At 46.3% G+C, this 24,250-nt stretch overlaps 1 protein-coding gene across 1 annotated transcript in view; it reads left to right on the top strand.

Moving 5' to 3' along the window:
- The first annotated feature begins 8,069 nt into the window (after nt 1–8,069).
- Nucleotides 8,070–24,250, top strand: part of E2F5 (E2F transcription factor 5) — a 50,628-nt gene continuing 34,447 nt past the window's right edge. The window contains exon 1 of the mRNA XM_040354558.1: nt 8,070–8,313. Within this exon, the coding sequence (XP_040210492.1) occupies nt 8,200–8,313 (114 nt within the window). The 5' untranslated portion in view covers nt 8,070–8,199. The remainder of the gene's footprint in view (nt 8,314–24,250) is intronic.

Genomic DNA, 24,250 nt, shown 5'->3' on the forward strand with positions numbered 1-24,250 from the left:
ACAAGGACAGGGTCGTTCTCCGCCCTCATCCTTCCTTCCTACCGAAGGTTGTATCCAGTTTTCATTTGAACCAGGATTTGGTATTACCATCCTTCTTCCCTAAACCTACTTCCAGAAAGGAAGGGTTGCTGCATACCTTGGATATCGTCAGGGCCATGAAGGCCTATCTTAAAGCTACAAAGAAGATCCGGAAAACAGATGTCCTGTAATATTACCGGATGGGCCCAAGAAGGGGCAGGCAGCTGCAAAGTCCACCATTTCTAGGTGGATTAAGCAATTAATCACTCAGGCCTACGGCTTGAAAGGGTTGCCTCCTCCAGTATCATTAAAGGCTCATTCTACTAGGGCCATGGGCGCCTCCTGGGCAGCACACCACCAGATCTCTATGGCTCAAGTTTGCAAGGCGGCAACCTGGTCTTCTGTCCACACGTTTACAAAATTCTACCAGTTGGACGTAAGAAGGAATACTGATACAGCCTTTGGGCAGGCAGTGCTGCAGGCTGCAGTTTGAGACCCTCGGATTCCGGGGGCTCCTCTTTTTTGAGTTAAATTTAAAATTTAAGATTATTTTTCTCAACTAAGTTGGATTTATTATGATTTGAGTATTCCTCTTAATTAAATCCTTTTGTCTTGGAGATGTTCTCCCTCCCCTCATTGTGAGCATTGCTTTGGGACATCCCATATAGTAATGAATATGCCGCTCTGTGTCCCGTGATGTACGATAAAGAAAAAGGGATTTTTAATACAGCTTACCTGTAAAATCCTTTTCTTGGAGTACATCACGGGACACAGAGCTCCCACCCCTCTTTTTGGGGACCATTTTGGGAGGCATACTGCTTGCTACAAAACTGAGGTACTCCTCCTATGGGAGGGGGTTATATAGGGAGGGGCATTTCCTGTTTGAGATTGCCAGTGTCAACACCTGAAGGTACTCCATATAACCCATATAGTAATGAATATGCCGCTCTGTGTCCCGTGATGTACTCCAAGAAAAGGATTTTACAGGTAAGCTGTATTAAAAATCCCTTTTTTCAGCTTTCGGTGCTCTCACAATTTGTTTTTGTCCTTTTTTTCAAACAAATAGAGCTTTCTTTTGGTGGTATTTAATCACTGTTGGGTTTTTTATTTTTTGCGCTATAAAAGAAAAAAATACTGAAAATTCTGTAAAAAATTAATTTTTCTTCGTCTGTGTTATAAAATTTAGCAAATTAGTAATTTTTCTTCATAAATTTTCACCAAAATTTATACTGCTACATATCTTTGGTAAAAATAAGTACAAATTGGTGTATATTATTTGGTCTTTGTGAAAGTTATAGAGTCCACAAGCTATGGTGCCAATATCTGAAAATGTATCACACCTGAAGTACCGACGGCCTACTGTATCTCATTTCTTGAGACGCTAACATGCCAGAAAAATACAAATACCCCCCAAATGACCCCTTTTTGGAAAGAAGACATTCCAAGGTATTTAGAAAGAGGCATGGTGAGTTTTTTGAAGTTGTAATTTTTTTCCCACAATTCTTTGCAAACTCAAGATTTTCTTTTTCTTTTTTTTTTTTTTTTTGCAGGGAGCACTTTCAGGCGTTCTGGAGCACTCAGGCCAATTCTGACATTTCTCTCCTACATGTAAAAATCACAATTTATTTGCTAGAAAATTACATAGAACCCCAAAATAGTATATATGTTTTTTTTTTAGCAAAGACCCTAGAGAATACAATGGCGGTCGTTGCAACTTTTTATCTCGCACAATATTTGCGCAGCAATTTTTCGAACGTGTTTTTTTGGGAAAAAAAACAGTTTTGTGCTTTAAAAACAAAACAGTAAAGTTAGCCCAATGTTTTTGCATAATATGAAAGATGAAGTTACGCCGAGTAAATAGATACCTAACACGTCACCCTTCAATTGCGCACACTCGTGGAATGGCGCCAAACTTCGCTACTTAAAAATCCCCATAGGCGGCACTACAGGTCCAGCCCACAGCGCTGCTGCCACCGATGCCTCCCCCTCTCCTCTCACACTGTACCGATCAGTACACAGAGGGGAGAGAGGAGCAAGCATCATAACATGATGCTGGTTTGTCTACAAGCGATCGCTCCATCATTTAACGGAGCAATCATGTGGTAAATGGCCGCTATCAGCGGCCATTTATCGCGATCGGTGATGCGCCGGGTCCTCTGGAGCGAGATTCTGGGAGGACGTCAATGTACGCCCTCCCAAAATTATCGAGCCGCCTTGTAGCTGTCAGTCAGCTATGGGTGGGTCGGCAAGTGATTAAAGGCTAAGTCTACTTTCTACAAAACCACATATAATTGCTGCAAAAAACAATATGTATTATTATATTTTGCAGCCCAGCCTGTAAAGCATAGCAACTGCAATCGGTGCATACGGGTGCAGTGCCAGGATCCTGCAACTCTATGTCCATACCAAGGTAGTTTCAATGAACTACAAGTTTGGTTACCACTGCTCTTGTGTTGTGTGAGAAGTTCAAGTCTGTCAGCCACAATTTTTTTTTAGGGATACATACAATCTACTACTAATTTATACATACAATCTACTGTGATTGATATAATATGTTTATTGTAGTATATATCTATTAATTTGTGTTTTATTTATATGTCCATTGACCACTGCTAAACTCTCATGTGTCCTGAGGAAGCAGAACAGAGAAACACGTTGACTCATGAGGACTTATGGCCACAATAATTATTATCGTACAGATTAGTTTGTTAAGCTATTATTACAAATCAATATAGTGGTCAGTAAGTCTACAGTTGTATTTGTTATATTGTGCTATACCTTGTTTTTATGACTGCCTAGTCTTATAGTGCCTTGAAAAAGTATTCATACCCTTTAAATTTTTCCACATTTTGTCGTGTTGGAACCAAAAAACGTAAATGTATTTTATTGGGATTTTATGTGATAGACCAACACACAGTGGCACATAATTGTGAAGTGGAAGGAAAGTGATACATTTTTTTTAACATTTGTTATAAAATAAATATCTAAAAAGTGTGGCGTGTATTTGTATTCAGCCCGCCTCCTGAGTCATTTCTTTGTAGAACCACCTTTCGCTGCAATTACAGCTGCAAGTCTTGTATAGCTCAAGCTTTGTCGGATTGGATGGAGAGTGCCTGTGAACAGCAATTTTAAAGTCTTGCCACAGATACTCAATTGGATTTAGGTCTGAACTTTGACTGGGCCATTCTAACACATGAATATGATTTGATCTAAACCATTCCATTTTATCTGTGGCTGTATGTTTAGGGTTGTTGTCCTGCTAGAAAGTGACCCTCTGCCCCACTCTCAAGTCTTTTGCAGACTCTATCAGGTTTTCTTCTAAAATTGCCCTGTATTTGGCTCCATCCATCTTCCAATCAACTCTGACCAGCTTCCCTGTCACTGCTGAGAAAATAGCATCCCCACAACATAATGCTGCCACCACCGGACGATGTTCTGTTATATGTCACCAGTCCCAGGATCTCATTACCAAACTTGCTTAAAGTTCTGAAACAGTATGGTGAGATATCAAATTTTAAAATCAATGCAACTAAGACCGAGATGTTAAATGTCAACATCAGCAAAGTAGAAGAACGGCTTCTGAAAGATGAGTTTAACTTCCCGTGGCAGAAAGAACTTAAATATTTGGGGATATAATTGGCCAACTCAATAAAAAAAGATCAAAAGAGAAACAAAAAAAAATTATTAACAGACCTATATCTTGGATAGGACGAATTAACACTCTGAGGATGGTCATCTTACCGAAAATATTGTATAAATTTCAAATGATACCAATAGCCAGTGCTGATCCTGACCTCCCTGGGGCCCTAAGCAAAATTAATTGTCACATCATTAAAGTTGAAAAGCGGGGGGCTGCCAAAAATGCGGGGGATGCCGACAGTGACATGCCACATTAAAGATTAAAGTTGAGAAGCAGGGGGGGTGTTCTGTCGGAAATGACATCTTACATTAAAGTGAGAATAAGCGGGGGGGGGGGGGTGCTGACTTCTTACCTCCTCTCACATGCAGCCAGCGAGTTGAGAAGCAGGGTGAAGGGCCGAAAATGACTTCTCATCAGGCGGGGCCTCTAGTAATTTGTACGCAGCAGACAGCTCAAAAGGTATTATTTCAAAACTTTATAAACTGCTGCTGAAAGTGGACGAGCTGGAGGTGCCCCCATTCATCCAAAAATGGGAAAAGGAGTTGGGAACACGAAGGGGAAAAAATCACAATATAAAGAATTATAAATTTGACCCACTCCTCTGCCATAGATATAAGGACCGCCGAGATGAATTACAGGTGTATTACAGGGTGGTATGCAACAACCGATAAAACAAGTAAATTCAGAGGGACAGTCGGCAGAATGTTGGCGAGGGTGTACAACAAGGGGAACCATGGCCCACTTATGGTGGGATTGCCCAAAGATTAGAAAATATTGGGAGAGAATCCTGGGTCTGATAAAAGACATCACTAAGAGGGAGATAAAAAACAACCCATGGGTAGTACTATTTCACAGAGGAGAAGAGGCAGTAAAAAACTATAAAGAATCATTGACCCCTCACTTATTAAACACAGCCAAAAGGTTGATCCCAAAAAAATGTCAAGAAGTGGAAAGTCCACTGATATGGGAGTGGATAGACGCGGTAGAAGAAACATACAGGATGGAGGAGTTGAAGATTGGTATAGGTGAGGAAAAAACTGGGTCCAAAGACAAATGGAAAAACTGGTAAATATTTCAAGAAAACGTGGAGTTATGTAGAAAAATTGAGAGTAACAGGATAAGAGCATAATAGGAAGAAAGGTAAAATTTGCCAAGCGAGAAGAAATAGAAATAAGGGAGGGATGGGGACGGGGGGATTTTTTTTTAAATGTCTTGTATGGATTTGTCCTTGGCTTGAACACACAGGAACCATAAAAGCCAATATACGTGTAATTTTGATAAAGTAAAGACAATTAAACGAGCAAAAGAAAACCACAAATGATGCGAACCGATGCAGAGATGATCTAGGCAAATAAACCATGAGCAAGTCTCTTGTTTTGGTTGAGTCTGATGTGGAAAAAAAAATAATGCTGCCACCACCATGTTTCACGGTGGGGATGGTATGTTCATTGTTATCTGCAGTGTTCGTTTTCTGTCACACATAGCGTTTTGCTTTTAGGCCAAAAATTTCTATTTTATTCTCATCTGACCAGAGCACCATCTTCCACATGTTTGCTGTGTCCCCCATATGGCTTCTCACAAACTGCAAACGGGACTTCTTATGGGTTTCTTTCAACAATGGCTTTCTTCTTGCCACTCCTCTAAACAGATTATCCCACCTTTAGGGCAGAGGTGCGTCAGCGGTAAAGCGCCACTATTTAGGCAACGCTTTACCGTCGTTATAGCAGTGCTTTTCAGCCACTAGCGGGGTGCTTTTAACCCCCGCTAGCGGCCAAAAAAGGGTTTAAAGCAACCGCAAAGCACCGCTGCCGAAGTGCTTTGTGGGCACTTCAGCAGCGCTGGCCATTGCTTTTAATGGCAGGGACGTTTTAGGAGCGGTGCATTCATCACTCTCGCAATGCCCCATTTCTGGGAGAAGAACCTGGGACAAAACGCCTGAAAATCACCTCAGCCAGAGCTGTGTGGTCACATGCCAGTTCAGAAGAAGAAGAACGTCTGGAGGAAGAAATGTAACTTTCACATCGGGAAAGGCTTCACAGTAAGACCCCATTCACACCTGAGCGTTTTTTGCTTGAAACCTGAAGCTACAAAACGCTGGAGGGGAAAAAAATCTATTATCCTCTATGGAGATGGTTCACATCTCCACTCTAAAACGCCCGAAGCCAGAAGCTCTAAAACGCCTGAAGCTCAAACAAGTTCTGGGACTTTTTTTTAGGCAGATTTGGGCGTTTTTCTGCTTTTTACATTGGTGACCTTTTGACCTGTACAAAATCGTGGCAAAAATGTGGTAAAAAAAACGCAGCAAAAATCGCGGCAAAATCGTTGTAAAATTGCACGACTTTCTGCCTGAAAATGCTATGCTCAGGTGTGAATGGGGCCTTATGCCGCGTACATACAATCATTTTTCGGCATGAAAAAAAACGATGTTTTTCGGCATGTAGAAAAAACAAAGTTTTTCCAACTTCACCATTAAAACGACGTTGCCCACACACCATCGTTTTTAAGAAATGCTCTAGTAAAGCGTGGTGACGTACAACACGTACGACGGCACTATAAAGGGGAAGTTCCATTCGCCTTTGGGCTGCTTTAGCTGATTCTGTGTTAGTAAAAGACGATTCACGCTTTTCTGTCTGTTACAGCGTGATGAATGTGCTTACTCCATTACGAACGGTAGTTTTACCAGAACGAGCGCTCCCGTCTCATAACTTGCTTCTGAGCATGCGCAGTTTTTAACGTCGTTTTAGGCCACACGCGATCATTTTTTACAACCTGGAAAACGACATTGTTTAAAACGTCGTTAAAAAATGCAGCATGTTCGAATTTATTTTTTGTCGTTTTTCAGAAGCCAAAAAATGATGTGACACACGACCATTTTAAATGACATTTTTTAAAAACAACGTTTTTTTCATGCCGAAAAATGATCGTGTGTACGCGTCATTAGAGCTGTATAAATGTGGAATAAACTCCCTCAAGAACTGGTTCTGTCCAGCTCAGTAGATCTAAAGACAGGTATTTGCACCCACTTCCGGCCCGGCATTCACGGGCAAAAGACGGGCATTCCGTCACATCCCGTCGCCCCCCCCCCCCCCGTTGTGTGCTGGGAACACTCGGCTCCCAGCACACAGCGGGAGCCAATCGGCGGGCGCGGCGCGACTCGCGCATGCGCCGTAGGGAACCGGGCAGTGAAGCTGCAGCGCTTCACTTCCTGGTTCCCTCAGCGTGGATGGCGGGGGGAGCAGCAGAGAGACGAGCGATCGCTCGTCCTCTGCTGCGATCGGCGCTGGACTCCAGGACAGGTAAGTGTCCTAATATTAAAAGTCAGCAGCTGCAGTATTTGTAGCTGCTGGCTTTTAATATTATTTTCCCATGGCACATCCGCTTTAACATTGAGTACGCCTCATAATAGCAGGTTTAACTATACGCCGGAAAAAGCCGAACGCAAACGACGTAAAAAAATGCGCCAGCCGGACGTACGTTCGTGGATCGCCGTAACTAGCTAATTTGCATACTCGACGCGGAATTCGACGGAAACGCCACCTAGCGGCCGCCGAAAAATTGCACCTAAGATCCGACGGCGTACGAAGATGTGCGCCTGTCGGATCCATCCGAGATGCCGTCGTATCTTGTTTTGTAGATACAAAACAAAGATACGCCGCGCAAAAATTGAAATTACGCGGCGTATCAATAGATACGCCGGCGTAATTGTTCTGTGGATCTGGCCCAAAGACTTTACTTCCTCTTTAACATTTAAAGGCAATAGTATTAGGGGGTAGGTGGTCCAGGGAATATCAGATTGTCTCCTGGGGGATCAGGAAGGAAAGTAAGTCCCCCGCTGCAGCAGATTGGATTGTGCTTTATTAGGGTCATGTTTAGAATGTGGGCTATTGCAGCCTTTACTTCTACTTTAATTAATGTTAAAAGTTCTGCTTAAAAAATGGCAATCTTCTCGTAGTGAATGACACATGATGTCCACCCATGGCTGGGGCTCAGCACCATGCTGGGAATGTCTGCAGCACCTTCCCTCAGGACCCTCCAGCCACGTGCTCCTGTGTTGTTCTCCTAGTCATCCAATGCCTGACAGCTTCCCTATTTACTATTCAATGCTGATTGGCGCACTCCGGGACGACGTAATACCACCGAGCCCATACTAGCTATTTGACTGAAAGCCATACTTGAAAAGGGAAATCACACAAAAGGCAAAAAACGATAACGAAGCGTGTGTTAAAAATAAAGGAAATCGAGCTCCGCTTACAAGCAATTACAACAATACTAAATAAATGATTCAGACATTCACTGTTTTTCCTCCTATCTAAGTTTGCCAATTTCCAAAATGGCCGCACCAACTTCATATGACGTTTTCGGTCCCTTAAATATGTCGCCTGTGGGTGCCTTCAAGTTTCAGTCTCCAAGGCAACCGTGCGGCTGGACGTCACTTCCGGTGTGGTGGTTTCTCTCGTGGAGCTCCTCGTGCTCCTGCTGGATACCGAACGGTGCGGGTGTGGGGCGGGCTGGCTGTAGAAGCCCGCCCCGGGATAACGGGCATGGCGGAGCCGGCGGGAGTGTCCAGCAGACATGAGAAGAGTCTGGGGCTCCTCACCAGCAAATTCGTGTCACTGCTTCAGGAGGCGAAGGACGGTGTGCTGGACCTGAAAGTGGTGAGTGACCTCTGACCCCGGCCTGTCACCCCTGACTGCTGTCCCCTCCGCAGAGCCCGGCTTGTCACGCCTGTGTGGTGTCACCCCTGTGTGGTGTCCCCCCCCCCTCCCTCCACTGACCCCGGCCTGTCACCCCTGTGTGGTGTCCCCCCCCTCCCTCCACTGACCCCGGCCTGTCACCCCCTGTGTGGTGTCCCCCCCCCCCCCTCCACTGACCCCGGCCTGTCACCCCCTGTGTGGTGTCCCCTCCCTCCACTGACCCCGGCCTGTCACCCCCTGTGTGGTGTCCCCCCCTCCCTCCACTGACCCTGGCCTGTCACCCCCTGTGTGGTGTCCCCCCCCCCCCATCCCTCCACTGACCCCGGCCTGTCACCCCCTGTGTGGTGTCCCCCCCCCCCCCCATCCCTCCCCTGACCCCGGCCTGTCACCCCCTGTGTGGTGTCCCCCCCCCCCCCCTCCCTCCACTGACCCCGGCCTGTCACCCCCTGTGTGGTGTTGTCCTCCACTGACCCCGGCCTGTCACCCCCTGTGTGGTGTTGTCCTCCACTGACCCTGGCCTGTCACCCCCTGTGTGGTGTCCCCCCCCCCCCCCCCTCCACTGACCCTGGCCTGTCACCCCCTGTGTTCCGTCCCCCCCCTCCACTGACCCTGGCCTGTCACCCCCTGTGTTCCGTCCCCCCCCCCTCCACTGACCCTGGCCTGTCACCCCCTGTGTGGTGTCCCCCCTTTCGCAGAGCTCGGCCTGTCACCCCCCCCCCCACCAACTGGTGTCCGCCCCCCTGCCCTCCGCAGAGCCCGGGCTGTCCCCCCCCCCCCCAATGGTGACCCCCTCATTGCTGTATATCTCACCCTAGCCTACCAAGCCTGTCTGCAGTCCCCTACACCTGGCCTTGATTCATTTCTGTCACTTCCTGATTGCATTCCCCCTAAACTCAACCCTGACTGCTGTACCCCTACACAGGCACTGGGCTGTCACCTACATCTGCTGTTCCCTGTCTTGGCTGCTGTCTGTCTGCACTGGTCCCACCTCAATGTTGTCTATTATACCTGGTCTGTCATCCTTGTCTATCCTTTACACCTGACCCTGGCCTGTCACTTCTGTCTGCTGTTCTCTTCCTGCTGTCCCCTATTCCTGAGCCTGGCCTGTCACCCTGTCTGCTGTCCTCTAGACCTGGCTCTGGCCCATTGTCCTGGTCTGCTGTATTCTATACCTGTCTGCTGTCCCCTTCTCCTAATTACTGTCCCTTATACCTGATCCTGGCCTGTTGCCACATGTCTGCTGTCCCCTGTGCCTAATCCTTGCCTATCGATCTAAAATGCATCTTGCAAGCTGCAATCTTACAGCAAAATACCGTGTTTATCGACGTATAACACGCACCCTAACTTTAGGGGAAATTTTCAGGAAAAAAATTCCAGCCCCCTACACATTACACGGACCCCTTTCATTATAAAGCCTCTCCTGGGACAGCATTGCCAGCATACTCTAAAGTTGAGAAAACGTCACTGTCAGTCCCTTGTCATACACCGCTCCTCCTGTGTCACTGTCATTGTAAATGGAATCTTCTTCTAAATACATCAAATAACTCTGCTCTATTGTGGACCAGGTCATGTGACTGCTATCCTCAGCTGCTTCATTGATAGTCACATGACCGCTCTCCTCCAATCAAAAGCTACACTCGAGAAGGAGGTGGAGAGCGGCCAGAACGAGTGGCGTTAAGGTATTAGAGGCTTTGATTTACATGGAAAGTGTCACAGGAGGAGCGGTATATGAGAAAGGGCTGTCAGTAATGTTTTCTGAACTTTAAGGTATGGCAGCGCTGTCCCAGGGCCAGGAGAGGCGGGGAAGCTGGCCTGACACCCTCCCAATGGATTGCACCTGGGGCAGAGAGAGATTTATTTTTTTCCCAGAAGGTAGTATTGGGGGAATTAGTGGTAGGTTGACTAAAGCACATAAACCCAAGTTAAGTATAGTAGTAACAAGTCCTAGTTGCAATTTCAGAACGCCCAATAAGAGGATAGTATGTGGCCGGGCTAAACTACGTGGCATGTTCAGGAGCCTGGCGAACAAGATGGGTGAACTAGAGCTACTGTTGTACAAAGAGGATTTGGATTTTGTAGGCATTTCAGAGACCTGTTTTAACAGCTCTCATGATTGGCTGGCAACCATTCAAGGGGGGTTGGGGTATGCCCATATATCAAGAATAATGTACAAGTGAATGTGAGGGATGACATCCCTAAGGGAGCTAGGGAGGAGGTGGAATCCTTATGGGTAGAGCGCCAAAGGGATGATACTGGGAGTATGCTATAGGCCCTGTAAGGCTCTATTCACACCAATGAGTTTTTTGATGCATTTTGCAGAAATGCAGGGACATTTTTTAACATTGGTTCCTTTGGAACATCAATGCATTTTTGGAAAGGGTCGGGGACTTTTTTTTTCCTGCCAAATGTAATAGAATTCAATAGACCCGCATTCAAAGTGCCGCATTTTTGGCTTTTTTTTCTTTTCTTCATTTTTTTACACTGTATATAGCTGGTTGCTAAGGAGGGGGCTGGGAAGCCACCACGTCCTTAACAACCGATGAGTTGTCAGCTGGCTTCCTGCTCAATGTAAAATAAAAAAAATGCCAGCTGAAATAACAGCGTAGTATGGATTTGGAGGGGACCCCCGCACTCCAAAATAAAATAAAAAAAAAAATGGTGTGGGGGTCCTCCAAAAATCCACAACGGACCCTTATCCGAGCATGCAGCCTGGCAGGTCAGGAGAGAGGGAGCGAGCGCCCCCCCCCCTCCTGAACCATACCAGGTCACATGCCCTCAACATGGGGGTTGGGTGCTTTTGGGGCAGAGGGGGGGCTCTGCGCCCCTTGCCCCAATGTTGATGGGGACAAGGGCCTCTTTCCGACAACCCTTGCCCGGTGGTTGTCGGGGTCTGCGGACAGGGGGGCTTATCGTAATCTGTAAGCCCCCTTTAACAAGGGGGGACCCGAAGATCCCGGCAACCCCCTTAGTGAATGAGTTGGGGAATTACATTGTATCCCTACCCATTCACCAAAAAAACGTGTTAAAATACAAGTCTTTTTTTATTAAAAATATCATCTTCTCCCTCCAGTCTTCCATCTTCTCCCCCCTGCTTCGTCCGCTCTTCTGTCTTTGTTCGGGGTTCTTCTTCCTCTGCCGTCACTCCTGCTGACGACCCTCCTGCGTCCCGCTGATCTGTCGGTGCCGATGTCCTGCATTTTTTAAATAATGATGGGGGCGTGGCAATCAAATTGCGTCATCCAGAGGCACCTGTACCTTGTGACGTCACGGACCCATCATGCCCTGGCGGTGATGTCACAATGGGGGGTGGCCTCCCGATGTAATCTGATTGTCATGCCCCCATCATTATTTAAGAAATGCAGGACATCGGCACTGACAGATCAGTGGGACGTATCAGGAGGGTCGTCGGTGGGAATGGTGGCAGAGGAAAAAAACAGACAAAGAAGAAGCAGGGGCAGAAGACCGGAGAAAGAGATATTTTTAATAAAAGACTTGTCAAACTGTCTGTTTTTTAACACTACACTATTTTTTATTTATTTTTTGGTGAATGGGTAGGGGTACAATGTACCCCATACTCATTCACATAAGGGGTTTGTAGACTCTGACAACCATCGGGCAAGGGTTGATGGGAAGAGCCCCTTGTCCCAATCAACATGGGGGCAAGGTGCTTTGGGGTGGGAGGGCGCAGGCCCCTCCCTGCCCCAAAGCACCCCCCCCCCCACATTGAGGGCATGCGGCCTGGTATGGTTCAGGAGGTGGGCGCGCCGCTCGGATAAGGGTATGGATTTGGGAGGGACCCCCACGCTTTTTTTTTAATTTTTTATATATTTTGGCATGGGGGTCCCCTCCAAATCCATACTAGACTTAAGGGCTTGGTATGGCCCGGGGGGGGGGGGGGGGGGCCCCACACACTTTTTTTTTTTTTTTTTTTTTTTTTTTTTTACTTGCATTCAGTGGGAAGCTTGCTGACAACTGATGACTCATTGGTTGTTATGGACGAGGCGGCCGGCTTCCCAGTGCCCTCTTTAGCAACCAGCTATATACAATGTAAAAAAATTAATCGCAAATTGCTGTAAAAACGCGTGTCGAAAAACACAAAAAGCACTGCAGAAATGCTCAAAAGCAACATGCATACGTGTGAATCGAGCCTAACCTGAGGGAGAGACTGACCTCCTGTCACAATTTGGATTAGCAGCAAGGATGGGAAGTGTTATAATGGGGGTTTTTAATTATCCAGACTGAGCGGAGGGAACCATGCATTAGTCTAAGGCTTGCCAGTTCATAAATGTCTTGCAGGGCAATCTCATGGGTCAGGTGGTAGACGCATCAATTAGAAAAAATGTGTTACTAGATCTGATGACCAACAATACAGACCTGATCACGGCTGTGGAAATACAGGTCAATTTGGCTACAGTGTACTCTTCTTTATGTTTCCTATTTGTGCGATTTTATAAAGACACTGAATTTCAAAAGAGCCAACTTCCCTAAACAATGAACCTTGCTAGAAGGAATAAATTGGGATAAAATCTTAGATTATGGAGGAAGAATATGGAGGAGAGATGGGTTTGCTTTAAGAGCATGGTAAATAAAGGCATTAGCCAATGTATCCCCATTGGGTAATAAATTTAAAAGAGCAAACAAAAGTCTTGGATGGCTTAACTCCTATGTAAAATGCATATAAAAGCAAAGGAGGGCCTTCAAAAAATAGCCGAGGGATCATCATCAGCATTCAGACTTTATAAATGTAAGGGTGCAATTAGGGTGGCTAAGATAGAACATGAAAGACACATAGAGGAGAGCAAAAAAAAAATCACAAGAAATTATTTAAGTACGTAAACAGTAAAAAAATTACGGACCATATTTGCCCCAAAAAAAAGGGGGAAGGAAATCTGGTTACGAAGGATGGGGAGATGGCAAATGTTTTTGAAATTATTCTCCTCGGTCTTCTCGAGGGAGGGGCTTAAGTAGCCAAAACTGCAGTGTTTATCCTCATAACTATGGAGGTGCTTCCTGTGATGTGTCAGAGGACAGAATTAGAATTGGACTTGGGAAACTTAACATTAATAAATCACAGGGACCAGATGGCTTGCACTCGAGGGTACTTGGGGAACGTAGTCAAGTAATTGCCAAACCATTGTTCCTCATTTTAACTGACAGTCTACTGACTGGAATGGTACCAGCTGTTTTCAGAAAAGCCAATGTAGCACCAATATTTAAAAAGGCCCAGAATGCATCCCTGGGAATTAGACTAGTTAGCCTAACTTCAATAGTATGCAAGCTCTTGGAGGGGATAAGGGACTATATACAAGATTTTGGCAATGAAAACTGTATCATTGGCCGTAATCGGCATGGATTCGTGAAGCATCGTTCTTGCCAAACCAATCTATTAACCTTCTGATGAGTTGAGTTATCTAGATAGGGTTGTCCCGATACCACTTTTTTGAGTATTCACCGATTACCATTGTTTTTTTTTTTTTTTTTTTTTTTTTTTTTATATAATCAGCCCTGTTGGGGGACCTTGAAGACATAGAAAGAGATTAAGGACACGGATTCCCCAGTCCCTTTCTCAGCAGCCTCAGCTAAAATGAATGGACAGAAGCTCCTCTCCATTCATAAACGGAAGCATCATAAACGGGTTACGATGTTCAGTTATGTGAATAGACAGAGTCGGTGATCGCTGACTCTGTTCATTCGTAAAAGGTAGGAGGGGGGGGGGAGAAGGTGGCACGGGGGGAGAAGACGGCATGGGGGGGGGGGGGGGAAGGCACGGAGAAGGCTTGCAACTCCCCTGACTGCCCAGGTATCGGGTGAAATATTGGAGCATTCCCCCCCCCCCCCCCCCCCCGAGTACAAGTACTCTGGGAAAGGCTCAGTATCAATACCGATACTAGTATCGGTATCGGGACATCCCTACATCTAGATAAAGGAAGGCCCGTAGACGTGGTGTATCTGGATTTTTCAAAAGCATTTGACACAGTTCCCCTCTATAAACGTTTACTGTACAAAATAAGGTCTGTTGGCATGGACCATAGGGTGAGTACATGGATTTAAAACCTGGCTAAAAGGGTGAGTTCAGAGGGTGGCGATAAATAGGGAGTACTCGGAATGGTCAGGGGTGGGTAGTGGGGTCCCACAGGGTTCTGTGCTGGGACCAATCCTATTTAAGTTGTTCATAAACGACCTGGAGGATGGGATAAACTGTTCAATATCTGTATTTACGGACGATGCTAAGCTAAGCAGGGCAATAACTTCTCTGCAGGATGTGGAAACCTTGCAAGAAGATTTGAACAAATTAATGGGCTGGGCAACTACATGGCAAATGAGGTTCAATGTAGAAAAACATGTAATAATGCATTTGGGTGGCAAACCTATGAATGCAATCTATACACTGGGGGGAGAACCTCTAGGATGGATTCCCCAGGGGGTCTTAGTAGATGGGCTCAGCAATGACATGCAATGCCAAGCTGCTACTAACAAAGCAACCAAAATATTGTCATGCATTTAAAAGGGAATCAACTCCAGAGATAAAATAATTCTCCCACTCTACAAGACACTGGTCCGGCCGCACCTAGAGTATGCTGTCCAGTTTTGGGCACCAGTCCTCAGAAAAGATGTACTGGAAATGGAGCGAGTACAAAGAAGGGCAACAAAGCTAATAAAGGGTCTGGAGGATATTTGTTATGAAGAAAGGTTGCAATCACTGAACTTATTCTCTCTGGAGAAGAGATGCTTGAGGGGATATGATTTCAATTTACAAATACCATACTGGTGACCCCACAATAGGGATGAAACTTTTTTTTGCGGAAAGGAGTTTAACAAGACACGTGGCCACTGATTAAAATTAGAAGAAAATGGGCTTAAACTATGTAGAAGGTTCTTTACTGTAAGAGCGGCAAGGATGTGGAATTCCCTTCCACAAGTGGTGGTCTCGGTGGGGGGCATTGACGGCTTCAAGAATATATTTGATAAGCACCTGAATACAGGGATATACAATGTAATACTGACATATAATTGCACACATAGGTTGGACTTGTGCCTTTTTTTTCAACCTCGCCTGTAACTTTGTGACCATCACCAGATGTGCTCTCACCTGGAGCCTATGACTTTACAGTGTATGCCAAGTCACAAAACACCTGTGAACTATATGGTTTCAGCCTTTTGTCCCAAGAAGAAGTTTCTCTTAGTGTTCCACAGCACTCCCACAGATTCAGCCACTGTTTGAAGGAAGGAATACCAAAAACCCTGGACTGACACCTATACCTGATCCTGGGCTTTTGGCTCTTCTGCTACTCCCAAACCCTGGCCCATCACCCCTGTCTGCTGTCCCTGACAGCCTTATGTGCTGTGCACTGGCCTCTGCAGGCTATGACTACACATGGGCGTAAATATCCTGCAGTCGGTCACAGCCTGAGTGACCGTGGTTCCTTATCAGTCAGGCCCAGCTGAAAACACAGGATTTCAGCACTTTATGCTTGATTCAGGCAGACCTAGAGCCATAAAGCTTGGTTCATTGGATCTTTAGTTTTTGACATGGGTTATATTTAGCTACCTTCAGGTGATGGACGCTGGCAAAGGAGACATCCCAAGAAAAGCTTACCACCATCTTTGTGACATTGTTTGTTTTCTTGCTCTCTGATAATTCCTCTATTGAAGTGGAAGTAAACTTCCAACAGTACATTTTACCTATAGGTAGTGTAAATATCTCCGAAACATGCACCTTTTAGGAAATATTGTGTATATGCAGACGTGACATCACTGGTGCATGCACTCTGAAGGAACAGGCCGCCTGTACTGTTCCTTCAGAGCCCTGTGCTGTGAACAGCAGCTCCTGCGTGAATGCGCAGGAGTGATTTCATCGCAACTCTCGACAGTCAGAGCTGTAGTCTGTGAATCCGGAAGTGGCCTCCAGCGTTCGCAAGCGCTGGAATTCTTTTGGTAAGTTTTGCATAATGTGCTGGTATGCAATGCATACTAGCGCATCATGGCTTTACCTTACAGTTAAAGGGGGGGGGGGAATATCCAGAGATTTACAACCACTTTAAAGTAGGACTAAACTCCACAATGCTTGCCTCCCTTTAGGGCTCTGACATCACTCGCCAGCATCTTTTACCCAGCTTCTTCTGGGTAGCCTTCTGTGGCTGATTTTTTTTTTGGCTGGTGAGGGATAACCTAACTCACCTGCAGGAGTGCAGCCTACCCAACGTACAGGCACTGTGCCAGATTGTAATCTGAGCTGCTCTTATGCAGCTCAGTGTACGTTCTAAAGACTGGGAGCAGAATGGTTTCTTTTAATGCATGTCCCCTCTGCAATAAAGAGCCTCCCTGCTCAGTTTTTAAGAGTTTAGGCTTTTTATTTCTGCTTTAGGATGACCTACCTCCCAAATCAAGATCCATCGCTGCACCATAACCACTGCAGTTCTATGACGAAGCATTGAAGTTCAATGCGAAACGCGTCAGCTGTTTTTCCCACTGTATGCTGGTACCTGTAGTGCATTTTTCTTTTACCCAATAAAGGGCACGTCTTTTTAAGACTCTGGAGTGCGGCTGTCCATATATTCCTTCCTTTGCATATCCTGCGCATTGCCTGCACCCTTTGGTTCCTGAGTGCACAAGTGATTACCCTAGGTGTGCTCACCTGGAGCGGCAGCTTCCCTACCTGACCATTGCAGTTCTTCCTGCGGCTACCAGATCAGCTGACTCCTTGGCTAGTTTAAAGAAGCATGATTAGCCTGTAATGTTACTCAGGGCATTGGGTTTTGTTTGGGTGCTCACCTTGGCACAGTGTATTGCTTTGAGATGGCTGCAGGGTGCTATAGAGATCTGGGGCTGTGGTTTTCCAGCTGCAGAGCCCTGTTCCTGTAGGCCCTTTGGATGGTATACCTACCATGATGGGTGAAGCCAGAAGGGGGGGTCTGAAACAATTCTACATACAAGACCTCTGCTAATGGCAGGTTCAGGGCAGAATCCCTATCTGCCCAGGGTGCCAAGCTTTGCATCCTTACAGTATAAAGAGCGCTTGTGACTGGGGACCAGGAGCACTAGTGCAAATTTTTAAAATTGGTACCATTTTCTTTTGGGTGCTGGTAGTACTCCTGTGTGGACTCTCCAAGGTGCTTTAACTGTGCAGCTGTTGGGGCAGACAGTTACTGTGCTGGTACCTCTGACTTACTGAGAGTTCATCTTCTGGGCGTGCCTTCAACATGGCAACAGCATCCTGTCCACTATACCCTTGCACAACAATTGGCTATACTACCTGGGTGTATAGCACTCTACAGTGCTTTGCACAAGAGGCCCCCTCCACAGCAGCATAGGTTGCAAGTAGGAGTGCACCGAATGGAAATTTTGGTACTGAAAATTAAGAATACACTAGGCCAAAAAACGAAACCATACAGAAAATGACTGTTAAAAAAACAAAACATTGCTAATGGTATTGGCAAAATTTCCATGTGGTACACCTCTAGCAGATATGATGCAGGAGATGGTCAGAGACTGGGGACATATTACAGGAGATTAATGCAGCCTATTTGTGCCCATCATTTGCAGCCTGCCTGTCTCACCAGTGCCCAGCAGCCTACCAATGCCCATCATGCAGCCTGCCAGTGCCCGAATCAGAGTGGCGACCTCTGTGTGTGTCACAAAGCTGTATTTGAATTGCCCGGGTTGCAGTAACAATGTCCCGTCTCCTCTAATCAAGTCGCACTGATTCAATGTCCCACCATTGGATCAGTGTGCTGTCTGTGACAGGAGGCGGTACATTGTTACTGCAGTCTGTGCAGTTCAGCTCCATGACGTGTAGAGATTGAGGCAAGGAGGAGGAGAGGACAGCAGGACTGGGGCACTCCAGAAAGACACCCTGTAATAGACGGCACCAATGATGGGACCCAGCCCTATTTTCAGCTCCATTATCTGCATTTTTTTTTTTTTGGGCCGATCTGTTTCAGCAGCTGAAATTTCGGTGCATCCCTAGTCGCAAGTACCCCTTTGAGTGCATTACACATGGCAGAGATCCCAAGCACAGGGGAAAGAAAGGGTCAGATGACCTCGCTAACTCAGGATAATTGCCTCAAGTCTGATTCCCTAGCCTTTCTTCGGACACTACACTGGCCTGTTAGTTGCACACCCTTGCTCCTTTTAATCACGTGGAAATTTCTGCTGCAATGCTTTTTCATGGGCAGAATATCGAGCCTTATGGAAGCGATTAATATAAAGGGTCACAAATGGGCCTCTTCAGTCAGTTCTGCACTGACTCTGCCAGATCAGTCATTACCTGCCTCGTTTGGGAGACTTTAGATGTTTGGGATGCCTACTTGCATGTTCCCATCTTTCTTCCCAATCAACTCTATCTGCATTTTATCTGCTTCAGCTATTTGAGGTTGTATGCACCCAATTACACTCCAGACTGTTGCAACACAACATCCCGTCTGTATGGGACAAATGGACACAGTTCTTGGACCTCTCACTGCACCTGACCTGCAAGGCCAGACTTGTCATGATGGATTGCCAACCCAGGGCTGGAGTTGGGAAGCCTTTTCCTCCAAAAACATTAGGAGTCCTTATGACCGACAACAGATGTCGGGCTGTGGAGGAGTCCTTTATGCCCTCTCAATACATGTAATGTCCCATCTTCTCATTGGCATCCTTGAGCTAAAGATTATTCGGCTGTCCCTTCAATGCTGAACCCTTCAATTTGTGAGGGCATTTGATGATAATCCAGTTGAGCAATGCCTATATCGACCATCAAGGGAGTACCTGAATTCATGCCAGAGGGACACAGACCAGATCATCTCTTGGGCAGAGCTACATGTTTTGGACCTGTCCACATCCCAGGTGTGGAAAATTGGCAGGTAGACTTTCTCAGTTGTCAGTGTCTGGATCTGGCAGCATTGTCTCTTTATCTGGAGGTGTTTCAAGCCCTTTGCACCAAAAGGGGATGCTGAATATGGATCTTTTGGAATCCAGATTCAGCAACAACTGGACCCTTGTAGTGGATGCTCTGCTGAAATTGTGGGATCAATTCTCTCTCATATTTGGCTTTTTTTTTTTTCACTGCAGACACTCCCATGTCTGCTCTGCAGAATCAAGATGGAGAGCATTTAGGTGATTCTCATAACCATGCATTTGCCCAGGAGATGGTGGTACTCAAACATACTCTGACACTTGCCAGACTCTGGAATAATCCTGCTCTTGGTCACTGATGTTGATTGCAAGGCTGTTGAAGTCTCCTTCATGCCCTTCAGAAAGCTAGGAAATGGACTTCCCAGAAAATCTTCCAGTGAATTGGGAAGACCTATTTTGTTGGGTGCAAAACGTTATCCTAGTAAGTATTCTGTGCTCTGCGATCTCTTCTTTCTCCAGTCTGGTCTGGATCAGAGTCAAGCAGAACTTGAGCTGAAGGTTGGGCACCAGGGCCTGAATGCAATAGGGATACTTTTTGGATCTACAATCTATAGCAGTGTTTCTCAACTCCAGTCCTCGGGGCGCACCAACAGGTCATGTTTTCAGGATTTCCCTCAGATCAAACTGCTGTGGTAATTACTAAGGCAGTGAAACTGATCAAATCACCTGTGCACAATAATGGAAAGCCTGAAAACAAGACCTGTTGGTGCGCCCCGAGGACTGGAGTTGAGAAACACTGATCTATAGTATTGAATGTTAAACCCCCAGAGTGCCCCCTTGTCCTATATGGATGTATTTATAGGTTATATCCCCCTGGATAATATATAAAAATTCCTGTCTAACACTATTGGGGAGATTTCTCATGACTTCCTGTCCCTATTGGAGCCAAACAAGGAAAGTGGGACAGAAATTGAATCGACTTCTACAGAAGATGGTGTTTTACATGCAAGTATAGATTTGCGAGTTGTACCTGCTGTCAGGAACAGTCCTGAACAAAGCTTTTCCTGGAGACCTGTAATTTTTTTTTCTCAACTCGCCTTTCAGGACAACCTTGGAGAGAGCGCAGCTCTGCCTCTTTAATTAGGAAACACATGCAGACCTTTAAATCCCTCCCTCTTCCACCATGGCCTCAGTTATTGTGTTTCCTTCGCCATGGTGGAAGTGCATGCTGTGAACCGGAGGAGCTGCGCTCTCTCCAAGGGGCAAGGGAGTAGGCTTACCTTTTTTCTTAATTTTTCTGCTGCTTGGCGTGCAGTGGCCATCCCAGCCCCCCTAGTCGAACGGGGGGTGTTCCAGAGTCTCCAGCCTCTCCATGCTCAGTGGCAGCAAAGGCTCTACAGGAGGTCAGTGCTGAGTGCCTGGAGTCCGCAGGTTTTGGCTCAGGCAGCCGGGCGGTATGTCACTGCGGCTGCAGTTTCTTCTCCGCATGACGGTTCTGGGTCCTGGCAGGCGGGTGACGTCATGCACAGCAGCGCGGTATCCTGTAGGGGCATGGTGGCGCTTGGTCACGCCGCCTGGAACACAGAGGTCAGGGGACAGGCCTATCGAGCGTCGTCTTCAGGTCCGGCCATCGTTGATGACGCTGGACCTGGGATATTTAAAACCGGATGTCCCCGCTGCGCCTTCTGTTCAGGATGGAGGAAGGGTCGGCAGTAATGGCTGATACAGGCGCCCCAGACACCGCTCAGGTCCAGGTAAGAGGTACAGTGGTGCCTCGATTCTTCCCTTATGGACTTTATTGTTGGTTTGTTTCCTCCTTAAAGGAGCCTGTATCTGCAGGGTCTGAGGTAACTTCGCTCGGACCCTGTCAGTTTTCACATGTTGGTGGTGAGGTTTTTTTCTCTATCTTGGTGGGCCTTTTCCTTTCCTTGGCGGTGGCGTTTTTTTTTTTCTTCTAGTAAAAAAACAGAATGGTAGAATCTTTAAGTGAGATCTATATTTTTTTTTTTTTTTTTTTCATTTTTTTTTGTCCTTCTTGCAAGAACCCTCTCAGAGATGCATGGCAGAAGGCAATGTGTAAAACCTGTATCAGGGAACTGTTGGAAGAGGAGACATCCCAGCAGTATAAAGATCTGTTTTCTTCTGTACAAGAGCTCACAAATTCACTGAGTTCGGTTAAAATCATGTTGGTTCAGAAACCAAAAGTACAAACTGAACCTCAGCAGTCACCACCTAGCCCAAGAGCCTCCACCTCTAAGTCAGAGGTTATGGATTCTGGGGATGAGGGCACAAGTACTCTTCCCTCGGTCAGAGATTCAGATGAGGAGGAAGAGGATAGCAAGGAGTTCCAGATACAAAGTTTCGTTAGACCACGTGGCCGACCTGCTTAAAGCAATTTATACTACACTAGAAATTCAGGAAGAAAAAGTACAATTATCCCTCCATGATAAAATGTACCAGGGGCTGGACGATTCCAAGCATAAAGTATTCCCAGTCCACAAAGTGGTATCGGATGCTATTAAAGAGTGGAAGGACCCGGAGATGGGCCCTTTCTTTTCTAAAACCCTTAAGAAAAGGTTCCCCTTTGAAGATTCAGTCAGAGGTTTGGAACAAAAAGCCACAAGTAGATGTGGCTTTCTCTCAGGTTTCAAGACACACAGACCTTGCTTTCGAGGACATGGGGGCTCTGAAGGACACCATGGATAAAAGGGTAGACTCCCTCCTGAAAAAAGCTTGGGATTCTACTTCACTCAGTCTTAAACCCGCTATGGCTTCCACAGTGGTGGCAAGAAACCTAGAGTGTTGGGTGGAAAAACTGATGAAGAAGCAGGCACACCAAGGAAAGATCTCTTGGATTCCTTTCCCCCTGATTTTAAAAGCAGTCGGGTATATGGCTGATGCATCAGCTGAATCGATCAAGATGGCAGCTAGATCCTCTGCTTTGGTAAATTCAGCCAGGCGTGCAGTCTGGCTTAAAACTTGGACATGGGGATACGGCCTCTAAGATTAAACTCTGCGGTTTACCCTTTGCAGGGGATTTTTTTTTGGGCCAGATCTGCCAAAAAAACCTGTTTAAAAAGCATTTTCGTCCTCTTCAACAGTCCTACAAAAATGGAGAAGATAACAAAAACCGCTGGGCTCCACAAAGTGGTAGGGGAAGAGGAGGAATTCTATTCAGATCTGCCCCAGACCAAACCCCAAAAGACAACCTGACTCCAGTGGGGGAAAGATTGTCCGCCTTCCTTCAATGGAACCAAATGGCCAAAATTCCCTTTGTAAAAAACATCATTTCACAAGGGTACAACCTGGAGTTCTCGAATGCCCTCCAAGTAGGTTTTATGTTGCAGCCCTACCAAGGGATCAGGAGAAAGCTTCCGCTATGATGAGCCTGTTAAAGGTTCTGATCCAAGTAATTGTCCAGGTCCCAAAACAGGAGGGAAGGGGGTGTTACTCCTATATATTTCTAGTAAAAAAAAGCCCTCAGGCAAATTTCACCTAATGCTGAATCTGAAGATCCTGAACAAGTCAATACGGTACAAGCACTTTCGCATGGACACTATTCATTCCATAACAATGTTGTTAACACCGGAATGCTTCATGGCATCCCTGGATCTGAGACACTTGCCTACATGTACCAATAGCTCAGGCCTCCCAACGTTTTCTTCGCTTGGCTATCAATCTAGGGACCTCAGTCTGGCATCTACAATTCAGGGCTCTACCGTTCAGCCTTTCGTCTTCCCCCAGGATTTTCACAAAGGTGATGGCAGAAGTCCTGGAACCTCTGAAACTGAGAGGGATCTCGGTCGTCCCATATTTGAACGACCTGCTATTCTTTGCAGATCAGGTTGTGACACCTCGAGATGTCGCAGACTCATCTCAAGAGTCTAGGGTGGCTTTTAAATCTAGAGAAGTCAAATCTAGATTCCGCACAGGAGATGAGGTTTTTGGGTTACACCATAAATTCAGTCCTCCAAAAAGTATTTCTCCCTCAGGAAAAGATGGAAAAGGTCTATGCCGCAATGTGTCAGATTCAAACGAATCTTTCAGTGTCAATACGGTCAGCCATGGCAGTATTGGGTCTCCTCACGGCTTTGATTCCTGCTGTGCAGTGGGTGAAATTACACTCCAGACGAACATCTTACAAGTTTGGTCACACCAGGAGTCGCTGGAAAAGCGTTTCAAACTAACATTGAAAGTAAAACGGGCACTCTGGTGGTGGAGGGACTCTTCAAATCTTTCGAATGGTCTCTCATGGGTCCTTCCTTCAGAAAAATGTCCGACAACAGACGCAAGTTCCTGGGGTTGGGGAGCCCATCTGGACGGGCAAACCGCACAAGGGTCTTGGTCCAAAGCGGAAGCGAGGAAGTCGTCAAACTGGCGAGACCTAAAAGCCATTTTTATGGGTCTCCTGGCCTTTCAACAGATGGTGAAGGGGCATCATGTGCAGGTCCTGTCAGACAACACAACAGCAGTAGCCTATGTGCTCAAACAAGGTGGAACCAGGAGCCAAGGTCTGATGGAACTAGCCAGCCAGTTATTGTCCTGGGCGGAGCTAAACGTGACTTCCCTGTCAGCAGTTCACCTAAAAGATCTCCAAATCTGCTAGCAGACCTTCTAAGCAGAAGGAGAGTGGTGGAGGCAGAATGGAGTCTGAATCAGGAGATGTTCACCATGATCTCCAAAGAATGGGGACATCCTCAAGTGGACCTCTTTACCAGCCACCAAAACTCAAAGGTCCAGGAATTATTTTCTCTCCACAGCGGAGACCAGGCGATGGGCATAGATGCTCTAGCTCACCCATGGAATTACTAGCTGTGTTTTACGCCTTCCCCCCCCCCCCTTCCCTTAATCCCGCTAGTTCTAAGGAAATTCAGGGAAGAGACTACCAACCTAATCCTGATTACTCCTTTTTGGCCAAAAAGACTGGTTTGCAACAGTATTAAATCTGGCCGTAAAACCTCCATGAAGGCTACCACCCAGAAAGGACCTCCTAACACAGGGCTCTGTTTCATCCAGAAGCAGACAGGTTACACCTGAGTGCTTGGTTTCTGAGGAAGACCTG

Source organism: Rana temporaria, chromosome 5, assembly GCF_905171775.1.
Source record: "Rana temporaria chromosome 5, aRanTem1.1, whole genome shotgun sequence".
Taxonomy (NCBI): Eukaryota; Metazoa; Chordata; class Amphibia; order Anura; family Ranidae; genus Rana; species Rana temporaria.